General features: G+C 42.9%; 4 protein-coding genes across 4 annotated transcripts; 2 read left to right on the top strand and 2 right to left on the bottom strand.

Moving 5' to 3' along the window:
• Window positions 1-162: 162 nt before the first annotated feature.
• On the bottom strand, window positions 163-3,399 carry slc15a5 (solute carrier family 15 member 5). Its single transcript, XM_068603813.1, has 9 exons — window positions 3,048-3,399; window positions 2,520-2,742; window positions 1,856-2,025; window positions 1,529-1,749; window positions 1,241-1,427; window positions 897-1,085; window positions 625-756; window positions 400-508; window positions 163-304 (listed from the first exon to the last, which is right to left on the bottom strand). Exons 1-9 carry the CDS (start codon window positions 3,397-3,399, stop codon window positions 163-165), a joined length of 1,725 nt encoding a protein of 574 aa, XP_068459914.1.
• A 1,691-nt stretch (window positions 3,400-5,090) lies between these two features.
• ccdc34 (coiled-coil domain containing 34) lies at window positions 5,091-7,646 on the top strand. The gene is made up of 7 exons (XM_068603416.1): window positions 5,091-5,193; window positions 5,531-5,782; window positions 5,915-6,056; window positions 6,219-6,326; window positions 6,432-6,590; window positions 6,695-6,824; window positions 7,021-7,646. The coding sequence occupies exons 2-7, from the start codon at window positions 5,544-5,546 to the stop codon at window positions 7,212-7,214; spliced, it is 972 nt and encodes a 323-aa protein (XP_068459517.1). The 5' UTR covers window positions 5,091-5,193; window positions 5,531-5,543; the 3' UTR covers window positions 7,215-7,646.
• A 307-nt stretch (window positions 7,647-7,953) lies between these two features.
• On the top strand, window positions 7,954-11,131 carry rab19 (RAB19, member RAS oncogene family). The gene is given in 6 exon segments (XM_068603420.1): window positions 7,954-7,965; window positions 8,528-8,552; window positions 8,555-8,625; window positions 9,095-9,283; window positions 9,689-9,872; window positions 10,263-11,131. Coding segments are annotated over 6 exon segments (756 nt in total). The 3' UTR covers window positions 10,538-11,131.
• Window positions 10,844-14,606, bottom strand: hdhd5 (haloacid dehalogenase like hydrolase domain containing 5). Its single transcript, XM_068603419.1, has 8 exons — window positions 14,344-14,606; window positions 13,693-13,908; window positions 13,490-13,602; window positions 13,099-13,192; window positions 12,982-13,015; window positions 12,690-12,864; window positions 12,421-12,609; window positions 10,844-12,283 (listed from the first exon to the last, which is right to left on the bottom strand). The coding sequence occupies exons 1-8, from the start codon at window positions 14,452-14,454 to the stop codon at window positions 11,875-11,877; spliced, it is 1,341 nt and encodes a 446-aa protein (XP_068459520.1). The 5' UTR covers window positions 14,455-14,606; the 3' UTR covers window positions 10,844-11,874.
• Window positions 14,607-15,007: the final 401 nt, after the last annotated feature.

The raw sequence follows: 15,007 nt of genomic DNA, 5'->3' as shown, positions 1-15,007 counted from the left end.
CTGGGGACCTGTTCAATTAAAAACATACATTCTGCTATTACATTATGATTGTTCATTTCAAATACTCCATTTTATATAGTTCACAATTCTCCAAGTCGCAGACCTTGGCATAGTAACATGCGGCGCCAGCGCCACTAGCAGTAGGACTAATAATGAAGACAGTCATAAAATAGATTCAATAGATTTGTTTGTGTAGGAGCAATCCATAGTGTCGTAGAACCGCAGACAGGCCTTGTAATGCAGCAGCTTCTCAGTCACAGGGCTGATGGTCAGGGCTTTCCCCTGCACAGTCAGGTCTTTGTACCTGGATAGCATCAGTGAGATGAGAAGGACTGTTTGTGATGCAAGTTAATTATCTCATTGTGACTTGTATTCCACATGTTTGAGCTGTAGGGCTACCTGTTAGATACGCTCCAAAACACAACCGTGTTTACAGCCATCAGTGTGGCCAGGAGGAAGAAGAACCTCTCCAGATTCCCATCATGCAATATGTTTGGGTAGAAGTTACCTGTAGACAAGCATCAACGTGGTCACATCAGCATCAGTAGCATCACTTTTCCAAACAAATTCCAGTGTGACTGTGATTTTGTTATTCGAAGGAAACCGTTTTAGTGCTCGTTTTACCTCCAGAAAGAAAGAACACCAGCTGAATGAGGAAGGCTCCCAGAAAGCAGCCTCCTCCGTAAGACAGAGTGAGGAAGTGCAGGGAGATCCCTCTGATGTGGCTCGGGGTCAGCTGGAAAGATATGAGGGAACCTGCCAGAGAGGAAGTGGCGGAAGAAACGTCTTATCATCTTTCCTGTGTTTGTGACATACAGGGCTGCATTTCTAACCGGGGGGAAGTCCAATGGTGAATCAGATGTTTTGGGGCAAGATGTGCCACATCTATCACATACATGCAGGAGTGACGAGAGCCTCGGCGAGACCGAGCAGGATGTACTGAGGAGCCAGCTGGAAACATGCCATGGACGACACTTGTAGAACTTTTCCAGACAGGGTCTGCTCCACCACAGGGTACGCCTTCCTCCACAGCTCAGACAAACCTGCCACCAGGACCGACAGGGTGGCACATGCATGGCCAAGAGCTGGAAGGGGAGGAGGAACAGGGAGGGGTTGATAAGGGCTGCAGAATAATCACGGGAGGAAATAGGAAGGACGAAAGAGGCAGAAGAGCGAGAGAGACATTAGAATTATGTGTGTGTTAGTGTGGGTGTGCACGTGTGCACATAGAGATACTCACTGATGACTTTTGCAGGGGCCAGAGGAGTTTTTTCTTTGGAGAGGTAGCAAGTGGTCACACATTCGATCAGTGGCGCTAAGAGCAGCAGAGGAAGGATACTGATCACATTCATGGCGCCGATGGGCAACAGGAGGTTGCGGAGGTGAAGGTTTGAGTTCATTGTCTGTATGTAGTAACCTGAGGGAATCTGTAGAAAACATATTCTTAGCCTTCCTGCGTGTGATAGAACATGCACATCATCCTTTTTCATGCTTTTCATCAAGACCCATACTATTCCCAGTGACCTGCCTGTGTGATGCAGGCTTTGTAAAGCAGCTGAAGGCCATAAAGAGGGAAGAGCTTGGCCAGGACTTTGACGTTTTCGACATGTGTTTCGCTGTAACGCCCGCCATTGTTCTCTTTGGCCCGGTCCAGCCAAGATCCCACGTCTCCACTCAGGTGACGATAGTGCAGGCAGCACATCTTAAAAGAGTTCAAGAAAACTCCCAATGTGGTCAACAGTGATCCACCTACAGTGTGACAGACATACACAAATACTTAATGAATTGTGTCTGGCACTGTATGCAGTGTACCTGTATAGCCGTTTTTTTTTTTTTTTCTCTTCATGTACGTTACCTTTATTTGGTTTATAGATGAGTTTATTCCGCATCATGTGTATGGCGATTAGAGCCAGCAGCACAGAGGTGAAGGGGATGAGGAAGCCCAGGTTTTTGGCCACAGACTGCTGAATGTAAGCAATACCCAAAAACACAACAGTGGAATTCAGGTTGACCAGCCAGTAGAACCTAAACATAAATAAAACAAATATCACTCTCACTTCGCATTAACAAACTGTTTACATCTACTCACAAGTCGACACATCATTTTTTTAGCCATGTAAGTGCTGTGAAACTATCTACAGGTGTTCATGGTCACCAGAAGATGAACCCCAATGGCTTTGCTGATGGTTTAACTTTACCTCTATTGAATGGGTTCTCAATTTGGTTCAAACATTCATTCATGTTCCCTCAGGATGATTTGTATTAACTGAGATGATCCCTTGACCTTTTGTCAAGCACCATCATTAGGTCATTTTTATTGTCTAATTACTGTCAAATTAACACATCAAGGTTCTTGCTTGACTCCAAAAATAAACCCATAATTGGCAAGGTGCTCTTGTTTCTTGTCTCAATGCAGAATATCTAAACTTTAAAGAACCTCATGTGATGATGAAACGGACCATAGTAACAACATCAATGGACTGTTTGGTGTCTGATAGTCAGACGGCAACACCACTCACCAGTTGAAGAAGGACAGGAGCTGGTGCTGATTGTAGCACTGCAGGCTGTAGGCTCCCATGGGACAGAGGATGGCCCGGATACCGCCGATGCCCAGTGCAGCAGCCAGGAGGCCGGTGTAGAACAAGATTTGCTGGTCCCGAGGTTCCAGCTGGTGCGTCATGTGATGAGTGTCAATGTAGAAGTCTTCAAAGGGGAATGCCACCACGGGCAGCATGGCTGTGCCTGGAGAGCACAAGTAACATTCACGGCACGTGGTTTAATCTAGATTTTCAAGCCGGAGTGTGACTTCACAGAAGCAGATCCATGACTAAGCACCTTAATAGAATTACTAACGCTCGCGGAATGAGCTCAGATATTTGAGCAACTTTTCTTGTTCATGTGACAGATAAATATCTTGTCTTTAAAAGTGACAGATTTGAGCTTCATTACATTGCAACACATCTAATCTTATCACAGAAATAAACTATAGTTTTAGCACAAATGTCATCACACCAGACAACATGAATTAACCATTAACTGCGTCTTACCGAAGAAATGAAGTAAAGCACACACGTAGAGCACCTTGCTTCTTCCCAGGCAGGTCTCTGCAAACCACCCAACCAGAACAGGGGTCAGGGTGCTGGCTCCTATGAAGCACAGGTTGACTGTCGCAGCCAGGTAGTTATCATAGCCCAGCTTCACAGTGCAGAAGAGAATCGTGTTGCATACAATGCCAAAGAAAGTGAATCTCTCACACAGCTCCACAAGCAGTACACAGATGATAACTTGGAGCTTCTTTCGGGACTTCCTCCGTGGTCCAGAGTCTGGACGAGGGGTCTGAGAAAGACGACGCAGTCGGCCTCTGCGCTCTGGCAGTATCTGAAGGTCCCCTGCCACCATACCACCTGGCCAGTGAGCTGGCTGCTGGGCTGCTGGGTTGGCTGGATGCAGTCAGGTAAGGACCGTGTAAAGCTCTGGATGAGAACTCCTGCCCTTCGAGGAGAGGAGGCCAGCGCTGGAATCCTTCACCCTGGTGTGACTCTGGAGACACGTTGGATCGGACACACCTACCTGCCTTCTGCATGTGATTAATCTCCTGTGTCGGGATCTTACGCAGAACTGTGGACGCCTCACAGGGAACTGACACATGAAACAAAATTGTATCCAGAAGGAGTGATGGATGGGAGAGATTTAGAGAGCGCCCCCGAAATATTTCTATGATTACTAACAAGATACAGATGTGTGGTTAATTTTGCTTTTTCTTTAATTACTTTTTCAGGGCAGTTGCGGAAGGTATCAAAGAACATAAGTATTGTACTTAGGTACAAATATTCAGGTTTAATATAAATGTAATCCGCAATTAAATCATGACATTATAATACTACTAGTACTTTTACTTTTGATACTTCTATGGACCTTTTCTTTCAAAGTGCTTCATCCACCACTGATAGAGTTACTGCTGGAACGTGATTTGAAACTTTAATAAAAAAAATCTGAAACTAAATAATTGAGTTTAATTGATAATCAACAACCTAGGGAAACTGCACGATGTTGTTTATGTAGTTGGCATTAGTATTAAGAGACAATAAACTAGACAACACGTTCATTTAGTGCTGCAAGTAATTACAAACACACACAAAATGCCACATGTCTTTGTGAAAGCAGCCCTTCAGTGTGCAAGCTCAAAATAGAACACCAGCTGGTAATTAAACTGATAATGTTGAGTAGGAGTGAGACAGAGTACACGAGCAGGTCAATTCAAACTGGATCAGAGCTGCTAGATAAGGAATAACTGTTGTTATTGGAGTGAATTCGTTGTCTGAAGCACACAAAAAAAGAAGCAAGGACTGAACAGAATAACAGTGGAACAAAACAGTGATCGCAAAAACCACGGGATGAAAATCTAAAATTTCACTCAGAATCCATCACCAAAATAAAATTCTAGAAATATTATTCGCTATCTGAATATGATTGTAGCACCTATGACCTCTGTAAAAAAAAAAAGAAGCTTGTTTATCTTATGATTATCCTTAAGCTTTCTTTCATGAACAGACATGAGCTGCAGTTAACTGAGGATGTTACAAGCTTGTATGACAATAGGAATCAGTGGGCTTGCTCATGGATTGTAGATTGTTTTCTGCAGGCCTGAATGATTTTTTTTAAAGTGTTGAAACTTAGAAATGATAGAATTTCTAATTAGAGGTCAAAATTCATCAAACAACCTTGAGCTTTAATGTAAATGTTTGGACAACAACATGTCACCTCCAATCAAGCGCCATTCAGATACAATAATAACAATAATAATAATAATAATAATAATAATAATAATAATAAAACAATGAAAGTACCAATCATCCAATTGTATACATTTATCCCCTTAAATTATTTTATTTTTTACATTATGCCAGTCATAAAAATACCCTCCCGATTTTACTACATGATTTTGAAATACTTTTTAGACGTAGACGACGTGCAGACGTATTCACTCTCACGCTATCTACGTAAAAAAAAGAAAAAGAAAATAACGTATGTCTGTAAGCGTCAAGTGTTACCGTGGCTACAGAGGCAGCGTTTGGGCCGTGGTGCATCATGGGAAATAAGCTGTTTGTGAATTAGTTCCCAGTGTTAGCGAAAAAAACGAACACAAGAGCGAGACTTTTCTTTTCTCATTTCTCATATATCCTACGCTAAAAGGTGAGTTACGAAATGTTCACAGTTCTTTCGGGTATAGCAACAAACCCCGCCGACATGCATCGTGGAGCTAGCTTGCACAATACTGAGTGTTAAACCTTCGTAGCACGTTAGATATACTGTTCAAGCTAAGTTTGCTAACCAAAGCTAGCTGATAGTTTCCTTTAAGGGCTAGCCCCCACTTTGCGAATCGTTAAAACAAGCTTCTGAACATTAGGAAGTTAGGTTTGTGTAGTTTGTGTTACTCAAACGTTACCTCGGCGTGTTTGAGGTTAAGTAACAGAATAAAACGCACGCATAACGTATGTAAAACGTTCTCATGTCTCCACCTTGTGTTCAGAGAACGGCTGGCCATGTCTGGAGGGAGGATGCCGAGCGGTCCTGCCTCTGTGTCCAAGGGCTTCTGCTCGACCCCTGTCAAAACCAGCCAGGGAAAAGACTTCACATCTAAGGCCTTGGACGACGGCGTCCTATCCGACGACGAAGACACATTCTCTCTGCTTTCTCCCATCTATCACGACAGTTTTGACAGCGATGAAGACTTTGAGCCCAGCCATAGCGACGACTCCAGGCTCAGCGTTTCACCAGTCAGGTGCTTCTGGCTCATTCAAGCTAAAGATACTTTACGAAACATGTTCAAGGCCAAAGAGTGTACCATTTATGCAGATAAAATGCAAGTATACACAGTTCAATGTGTATAAATTGAAATCTGTTTTGGTTATAGATGCGAGCTACCAAGAACACCTTCAGTGCAGATGTTGGATGCTGTTAAGCCGGCCGGTTCAACTTCTCTCAGTGCATGGGAGAAGTGGCTGGTGAACAAAGCCAAAGAAGACCGTTTCAAATTGGAAAAACAAGCAGAGGAGGTAAGTTAATTACCATTTATATCACTGTAGTAATTGTTACTTTCCTTACATCCCTTAGGTTTTTGTATGTTTATGGTTTTTATTCGGCTATCCATAGTTTTGTTTCTCCCTCTTATCAAATATATTATTGTTGTTATTCTATCCTTTTTATTTTCAAATTAGGAGCAGTTACGGAAGGAAAAAAAAGAACAACAAGAACGCGAGCAGAAGCAGAAAAAGATTGTCATGGAAGAGAAGATCCAAGGATGGCTAAAGATGAAAATGGAACAGGTATGCTCCTGCTACTTTAAAGTCTGTGAGATTGTGTTTGATTACACAGTAATGCTACACTATCAAATGCTGACATTGTCATTTCTTTTCTTCATGCAATCCCAGGAGAAGCAGGAGCAACTCATAAAACTGAGCAAGGAGGAGGAGGAGATGCAGAGACAGCAGGAGAAACAGAGGGAGGCTGAACAGAAAGCGCAACAAAAGTACAAAGTCTGGCTGCAGAAGAAGAACCAAGAAAAACTAGAATTGGAGAAGAAGGACAACGTAATGTGGAGTTATTCCTCTTTTAATCAAAATATTTTAAATTGAAATGTTGTTTTTGACGAGCAGAAATGAACAGATTCTGATAGATCCTTTCATCTTGACAGGAGGCAACTGCCTTGAAGGAGAAGCAGGAGGAAGAGCGCCACAAGAGGGCAGAGGAGAAGTTTAAGCACTGGCTGGCGAAAGCCAATGAAAAAAGCAGAGCAAGTTCCAAATCACGTTGCTACCCAACAAGTAAAGTAACATAAGTAATTTTGGAATTATTAACATGGCTTTAACAAAATTGGACTAACTCATACTATGTAATTGAAACAATAGTAGCAATATAACCATTTAATGTTGACTTCAGATGTCAAGGCAGTTTCTTAATTTAATTTGCCCAGCTGATATTTGTTATGTCTCAGTATTCTATTTCTTTGATTTCTTCCAGATCCCTATGACAAATCCTACTCATCACCCAGCTTCTACAATCCAATCCCCTGGAAGCCGATTCATGTCCCCCCTCAGGAAATAACACTGAATAAGGCATCTGTGAAGAAACCTCAGAAACAAAAAAAATGCCAACAAAGCCCCAGCACCGCTTTAAGACTGAGGAACTGTGCCAGTGCAGCACAGAGAAGATGACACAGCAGACAGACGTCTGTGACTGATACAGTAGCTTAGTTATGGCTCAAAGATGATTTCATCGGTACTCATCCACTCCACCACAGCTCCCGAGTTGAGACTCTGTTGAATCACAGAAATATTTCTGTACTCTAATGTGAATGTTGTAATTTAGCTACCATAAATATATTTTGTTTTGCTATATTGTTGTAGACTGGAGCGATTTTGTAATGATGCAAGAGCTCAAATTAGTTTGTATGTAAGGATGTCTGATTTTGTACATGAGTTTACAAAGACGATTTATGTTTATGAAGTCTGCTTTCATGCCACCATAATGTAGAGCATACATATTGTCATGGCAAGACATTAAAAAGCCTGGAGTTTATTTAGTTTTATTCTGTTAATTGAATCAATTTTCTATTTGGATATCAAAGTAATTGTCCCCTGTTGTGCTTGTCCCATTTGTAATATCACTATAAATGGTCAAGAAAACCACATTTCATTGTATTTAATAAGGCATAAACACTCACACACCAGGAAGAAGGTGGCTGGTGGTTATGACCAAAGATAGACCCAGCTTGGTCAAGTGCCCCTCACACTCGCACATTGTTCTGTGTCCAGCTGTGCCTTGTTCTTCTGTGGGCTGAGATGACGACAGAACAAGTGAGGGGGTGGGAAAGAGCGAGAGAGAGAGAGAGACTGATTCAGCATCAGCGCTGTACGCTCATTCTGTGTTCACATCACACTGTGATACCAATGTATGCAGCCTGAGGTAAAATGATTTCAGTTACACTTAATGTTTTATTATAATAACTTTAACTAGACTCTTTCACTGTGTCTGTCTGGTTTCACCCGTGCTTACGCTACGCTCAACTCCTTTTTGTTGTTGAGTGCTGTGGAATGTGTGAGCTGACAGTAGTCAGCGAGGGGTTAATGGCGAAGGGCATTTTTAAATGTACAAATAACATTCTGGGGTCCAAAGGACAGCTGTTAAGACACATGTCAAGTGTTTACATTCTGTCAGGAGAAGTTAATTTCCCCAAGCAGTTTAAGCTGTTTGCTCGGGAGTGTTTGAACACTGAGTCTTGTAAGCAAAACCTGTCGTCATGAAGATCTACGAAACTGTTCAAAGTCAACCTCCAGCACCGTGGCTGTCTGAACCTCTAACTCTGAACTGGTAGAGTTAGAGGTCTAACTAAAATGGTAAGTCATAAAATCAACTGGGGCAGAATGTCTAAATTAATCTCACCCTATCACGGCTACATTCCTGCGCCGGTAACTTCGGTAATGAACAATGTTTCAGGTCATTGACTTTTAATTCTGCCTTCTTTTAGGTGTTGTGTCCTATCACGAAGCCTGAATAGAAAACCCATATCCCAAGATGCAGTGGTGCAGGTGGGCCGGCAGTTGGAGATCACGCCTACAAAGACAGGTAAGGGGCGTGTCTATAATTACCTTAGAGAGAAAGTGAGACGTGTAGAGGGCAGAAAGAGTGACAGTCTACAGGGCAGCGGTGAGGAACTTAAGTTTAAGACTTGAAGCTTTTTTTGTGTCCGAAAGTGTTGCGTTGACATGGAAACAAGCACAGGAGGAAGAAACTACTGTTTGGATGCTGACTTTTTCTTCCAGAAAAAGGGGATTTAAATCCTCTGCTATGGGATAATGAAGTGGATTTTAAAGTTTTATGTCGTTTGCTGAGCGACATAAACTGTTATAGTACAGCTGCTGTAAACCTGATCAGCCCCCTTTCTCTGTATAGGATGCTGATTCTCTGTTTTTTATTGACACAACTTAGAAGAAACCAGTTCTGTTGTTGCATAGACACACAGAGGTCTTGGATCTAGTGTTTCAGCCTCTGTGTGTGTTTTTTGTGTATACACATCCCTCCTTCCACCATGCAGACTGCAGGGCCGGAGATTGAGGACTCTTTTGACTTTCTTTTTAAAATCATCCTGGTCGGGGACTCGGATGTGGGGAAGACTTGTGTGGTTCAGAGCTTCAAATCTGGCATATTCATCGAGAAGCAGCAAAACACCATCGGTGTGGATTTTACTGTTCGTACCCTGGACATCGATGGCAAGAAGGTGAAGGTAGGTGACATGCACTCTGCTCTTACAATCCACATATAGTAGGGATCATTTGGCTTAATCATGGTTTTGTTTTCTATATGTTAACAAAAGTGTGATTTTCGGTGGTGCACTTTCCCGTCTCCTAAAGTATATACTCCTCTTTCTTGTTTCAGTTGATCAGCCTTTTTTGCCTTTCGAGAACGAGACTGCGTCTCGTTGACATCATCTGTGTGTTAGCTTTCTGGGTGTGTTAATTTGTTCACTGCTTGGATGTGTTGTTATGGTAATTACTTTGGAGTTCAGTACAGATAAGCACGGTTTATAAAGGACGGATCACCTTCACAGCAGGCCTCAAACAGCGTATACGTCACGCATACATTGCAACCATTCAAGCCCTATTTAGGTTGTTTTGTGTTGCTATTGCAGATGCAGGTGTGGGACACAGCGGGACAGGAGCGCTTTCGCACCATAACTCAGAGCTACTACCGCAGTGCTCACGGGGCCATGGTGACCTATGACATCACACGCCGCAACACATTTGAATCTGTCCCCCTCTGGATCAGGGAGGTGGAGCAGTTTGGAGCCGCCAGCGTGGTACTGATTCTCATTGGTAAGCAGAGAGAAAGTAACTTGGTTCCTTTTCGGTAAGTAAATAAATCCTGGGACACAATACACCAATGGTTCCCAAATGTTTGTATTATCTTTCACCGCAATTGTAATTGATCAGTTGAGCTAAAGCAATCAGTGGACTAAATAAATTGATTATGGCCTGGATTAACGACACAAATATTTACACTTTTTTGATAATCAATTAGTCCTTGTAGTCATTTTTTAAGCATAAATGCTCAACAGTAGGTTCCAGCTTCTCAAATATGAGGATTTTATGCTTTGTCCTAATAGTGAACTCAATCATTTGGATCAAGATTAATTCATGAAGTGTCGGATTTTTATGGTTTTGATTGATGACTTTGTGCATGTCCTGTTCCGTTTATCCTCGTAGGTAATAAGTCCGACCTTCATGCTCAGAGGCAGGTGTTGTTTGAGGATGCGTGCACTCTGGCAGAAAACAACGGTGTGCTGGCTGCTCTAGAAACTTCGGCCAAGGAGGCCCAGAACGTGGAGGCGGCCTTCATCCTCATGGCCCGGGAGCTGTTGGCGCGCAACGGCATGTCCATCATGGATGAGACTTCCCAAGACTCGCCCCATTTCATGTTGAGTAACAGCTCCCACGCGATCCACGGCACCGCGTCTTCTGATAAAAAGTGCGGGTGCTGAGCGGACTGAAGCCGGATCACGTTGTTAAAGACTAGCATCTGCAGTTTAGGAGAAACTACATAATGTTGAATTGTGTGTGAAAGTTTTGTACATATTTTGACTTAATATTTATACAGTTTATAGACTCAGTAAAAGTTTTTAAATGGCGGTTGCTTATCAGATGTATTTTGTGATATTCTCCTGAGGATAACAGCTGCTGAATGTGATAGTGACGCCAGCATTACAAACACACCTCTGCTGGAGGACTCTTTACTAAGATTGTACTGCAATATACAGAATATTTTCACTTGACAAGTTTTTGCATCTTTTATGCTTTTTAATTGTTCTTTTATTCAGTATGTTTGTTTTCAGTACATTAGCAGTTTTATAATACAATTCAAGTCACCTACAAAACCTATATTGTTATTACGGTATACTTGTCAGTTAAAATAGAAGAAACCAGCATCATGAACCGTTCACTTGTGCCATAACTGGAAGTACATTTTTCTTCAAACAAGTCTTCAATTACAAACATTTCACATTAACCATTCATCCTATTTGTATTACTTTTAATCATTTCACAGAAAAATAGCACCGTTTTTAATTTTGCTGTAACTGTGGTTCTTTTTCTATTTGACAAATTAAAATGAAATTCAAATTACCGTACTCTTGATTAAGGCTTGAATCCAAACTGAAACCTGGCAACTTAATCTTATCAGCATTAGTGGTTATGCACTCGCCCAATCTTAAAAACGAATCAAGCTGAAATATGACACCAGTAAAAACAAACAGCAGGACTGGTCTAGTGAAGGCCTGCTGAGTGTGTGTGTGTGTGTGTGTGTGTGTGTGTGTGGGGGGGGGGGGGGGGTTGAAAAGGCAAGATGACCCAGTTAGGTAGACGGTTGTGCAAATAATAAAAATCTATTTCTTAAGAGAACATGTAGAGTCACAGACGACAAACCATAATATGAACTTTGTCCATGAACTGACAAATTGTACATAAAAGTCTAATTGTAGTAAAAATACATATAACTCAACATCTGGACTTTTTCAACATCCATGTGCAAATTCATTGTGTTGTACAAAAGGCAAGAAAAGACATAATGTCCCTCTTGATAAACTTGAGTTTTTAACATACAGTTATATGGGTGGTAATAATCATAGTGCAGCAGTCTGTGTCATATTACACAGCCTGACAGACTAAAAATAGGTGTAATATTCCTATATTTAGTGAAAAACTGAATATTGCTGCTTTTTGCTGCTGACTCTATGGCACTTTGTGAAAATCTCAAAGAACAAGCCACTAAAATGGCTACATCTGCCCTGTGATAACCAGGGCCATGGATGAGTAAGACGTCCTACTCCAGAGGCCAGCCTTCTTGCTCAAACACCAGCTCCACCGCCTCCTTCACGTCCTCCACCACAAAGGACGGCTGCGTGAGGTTGGGGTCAAAGCGGAAGTCCCGGTGCCCGTGGAAGATGCGCTGCTCCGTGACAGTGTGCTCCGCGTGAAGCTCCTGCTGGTCTCTGCTGTACACTCCTGTGCACACCAGGATGGAGCTGCACCCCTCCGGGAGGTCCTCCACCGGCCCGAACTTGGCCGACGAGCCGCCGAGTTCTGCCGATGTCATTTTTGGGGCAGAGTCAACAGTTTCTGCCGAAGGACCTCCGCCACTCTGAGTCTGCACCTTGGTCTTGGTGCGCTGGGAATCCTGAAGGTAGTGGTTGTAGAGGTTGGCGCCATAAATGTCCGACATGGGGTTATCGCTTTAAAAAGAGATGGAAGGACAACACAATTAAAAAGGAGCTCTTTCGTCAAATCAACGGTTTTGTGTCGAGACAAAAAGGAAAAATTCTGAAGTGTCAAATGTGTGCCTCGAGCCAAGAGACGACTATTCACTCACCCTATTGCGTACAGCCTCTTCACAGGCGTGGTCCAGCCGAGTTTCTCAGCCTGCTGACTGACCAGCAGCTCAGCGTAGTTATAAGTCACCACGCTGGGTTTACCTATCAGAGCCTCGTACTTCAGATCGTAGCCTGTCACCTTCTTGTACAGGCTTTCTAAGCACACCAGGAACATGCCGTGACCAAACCTAAGAGACGGGGACATTTAGTAGAATACAACTTTCAATGACGTTCCAGTGTGTGTATTTTTCACGCACACGCACAGTACCTGGGATTCTTCGCCTCGGCCATCCACAGCAGGTCCATGTTGCAGGCCAGGACCGGGATGTGAGGGTACCGCGTGGAATTCCAGGTGTCGTCTGGGTTCCCGTTTGTCTGGAGCACGTCAACGATAAGCTGGAGGTTGGTCTCCCATCTGATTGGCTCACCAAATAATATGACAGCTGAAGGAACAAACCGGCAAAGAAAGAAACAACATAAAAGGCAGTCATACCTGTGTTCTTTCTAAATTGTTCTGTCAATTATTACACATTACACCTGTTGACTGTGTGGAAATATACCGTGTATTGGTGGTAAACCTTTGGATGGGGGAATCTGGAAGACATTATACCAACTGATGAGATGTCTCACTCATCCAGACGTGAACATAAATTGGCGTCAACATTAATGCTCCTCACATTGTCTTTGGGCCTTCGGCTGTGATCTACGACATCTAGAAGAGAATATGCCTCTCGAAGCATATCGATGGTAACAATATCCTGAAAGCCAAGGCTGAAGTTTGGTGGGTTAAAGTCAAACACAGATGAAGGAAACACTCACAAAAGAGTGATGAATACCACTGTCTTTTGATTTGATTTTTTTCATTCTATGTTTCCTGAGGTATAACCTAGAAATCTGTGGAAGGGGCCTCGATGAGACGGTCAGACAATAAAGGGTACAAAGATTAAATACTGATAACAAAATAGAGCCTGAACAAAATGACACTAAATAAACAGAACACACACACTTTGAGGTCAACATCCAGAGGGAGTGCAGAAAAAGCAGACTCCCCGATTTAAGACAGGATACTTGTGTGCGACCTCCTCGACGGGGCCCTGCCCCGACACCAGCACACGCATCTTGTGGAACTGGGTGAACATTCGCAAAGGACTGTGGGACAGAACCACCTGGTCTGGAGACACCTGAGACACACACACGAAAAAAAGATTGATTTCAGAGAAACGAAATGAACACAAAACAAGATGAAGATCAAATTTGAAATTGACATTTACCTCCACCTCAAGCAAATCGGACAGATGCTCGGCTTTGGCCTGCCTCATGCAGTTCCCTGCATTGGTGACGAACACCACCGGCACCTTGTATTTCCCATTGCTGTCCACCAGGCTCCTGAAGCACTGCTTGGCTGCGGGGATCAGCGTCCGGCCCCGGACCAGCACCCCGTCAATGTCGAAGAGGAGCCCGAAGGAGCCGCAGCCCTGCGGGGGGAGCTGGGCCAGAGAATGGTGCAGATGGCATGTGCGGTTGTTCATTAACTGGCTGCGATACCACATACAGGTCGAGCACTGCTCACAATCTCCTCATTTCAGACACAGCGAACCGCGGGAGACTTTGTTCCCACACTGTATCCATTACACACGGCGCACTCTTTATTGGATCAGATAACTCATTGATGAGCGACCCGGATGAACAAGATAGTAATAACTGAGGTCGTAAATGCGTGGTGTGCGCCACCGTGTAGTTAACCCTTCTCATGTGTGTGCTGGGATGAGCTTTAATTATGTTTATTAATAAACATGCTGTTTAACAAGTTGGAAACAACTAAATATTTAAAAAAAAAAGTCACAGTGCGTGTCGTTCTCTTGACTTTGTCTTTCTGACCTGAACTTAAATTGAACAAAGTTTGAAAATAACAATCTACTTACATGGCTATAATATCGAGAGGTCGAAGGCGAGGTGTTGACTTGTTTTGCAGCCCCCTGACGCCTTGATTTCAGCAGCTGCCAACCAGTTCTCAGCGGCTTTATCCTCTGCATGTTCAGAGGCACAAGCGCGTAAACAAGAGACGAGACACGCGGAGCGAGCTGAGCTGAGCTATCGGCGACGGTCTACTGACGACGGGAGGAAGTTGTCATGGTATCTCAAGCAGAAAGAGCCTCTATTAAACTCTGCGATGTCGCCGCATGTGTAGCTGCCATCGTTCAATAGCGACCTTCAACGACAGCGACTGCGCATGCGCAGAGCCGGTAATGTACCGGAAACTCCGCAGGTTTCAGTCTGGATGGAGTTTTGGCAGAAATGAAAGTGAATCAATGAACTGAAACTCACATTTTATTTTAACAAATTAAAAGCGAGATTGACGACTGTAAAGCAATGTGGTGATATTAATAAATAACAAAGACTACCTATATTTTGTATTTAAAAGAAAGTGATGTTTGTGAACACATAATTCAATGTGCCTCTAGTTAATTGTTTAATTAATTACTCTATTTACTTTTTTATTTCCTTTATTGACTTCATTATTCATTTAGATTTCTTTTCATACAATTTGACTGTAACTTAAATTCAAACTGGTTTTACTCTTGGATT

The sequence above is a fragment of the Clinocottus analis genome, unplaced genomic scaffold, assembly GCF_023055335.1.
Source record: "Clinocottus analis isolate CAN_PGR_092001 unplaced genomic scaffold, fCliAna1.0.p SCAF_6, whole genome shotgun sequence".
Taxonomy (NCBI): Eukaryota; Metazoa; Chordata; class Actinopteri; order Perciformes; family Cottidae; genus Clinocottus; species Clinocottus analis.
This window is presented reverse-complemented; position numbering and strand designations above follow the sequence as displayed.

Coding starts and splice junctions, on each gene's coding strand:
- slc15a5 (XM_068603813.1), bottom strand. CDS start 3,399: ATGGTGGCAGGGGACCTTCAGATACTGCCAGAGCGCAGAGGCCGACTG. Junction 2,026..2,519: donor CTCCTGTCCTTCTTCAACTG/GTGAGTGGTGTT, acceptor ATTTATGTTTAG/GTTCTACTGGCTGGTCAACC. Junction 305..399: donor TTTTGGAGCGTATCTAACAG/GTAGCCCTACAG, acceptor GATGCTATCCAG/GTACAAAGACCTGACTGTGC.
- ccdc34 (XM_068603416.1), top strand. CDS start 5,544: ATGTCTGGAGGGAGGATGCCGAGCGGTCCTGCCTCTGTGTCCAAGGGC. Junction 6,057..6,218: donor TGGAAAAACAAGCAGAGGAG/GTAAGTTAATTA, acceptor TTTTCAAATTAG/GAGCAGTTACGGAAGGAAAA. Junction 6,591..6,694: donor AATTGGAGAAGAAGGACAAC/GTAATGTGGAGT, acceptor TCATCTTGACAG/GAGGCAACTGCCTTGAAGGA.
- hdhd5 (XM_068603419.1), bottom strand. CDS start 14,454: ATGCAGAGGATAAAGCCGCTGAGAACTGGTTGGCAGCTGCTGAAATCA. Junction 13,193..13,489: donor GTCGAGGAGGTCGCACACAA/GTATCCTGTCTT, acceptor ACCAAACTTCAG/CCTTGGCTTTCAGGATATTG. Junction 12,284..12,420: donor AAGAGGCTGTACGCAATAGG/GTGAGTGAATAG, acceptor CTCTTTTTAAAG/CGATAACCCCATGTCGGACA.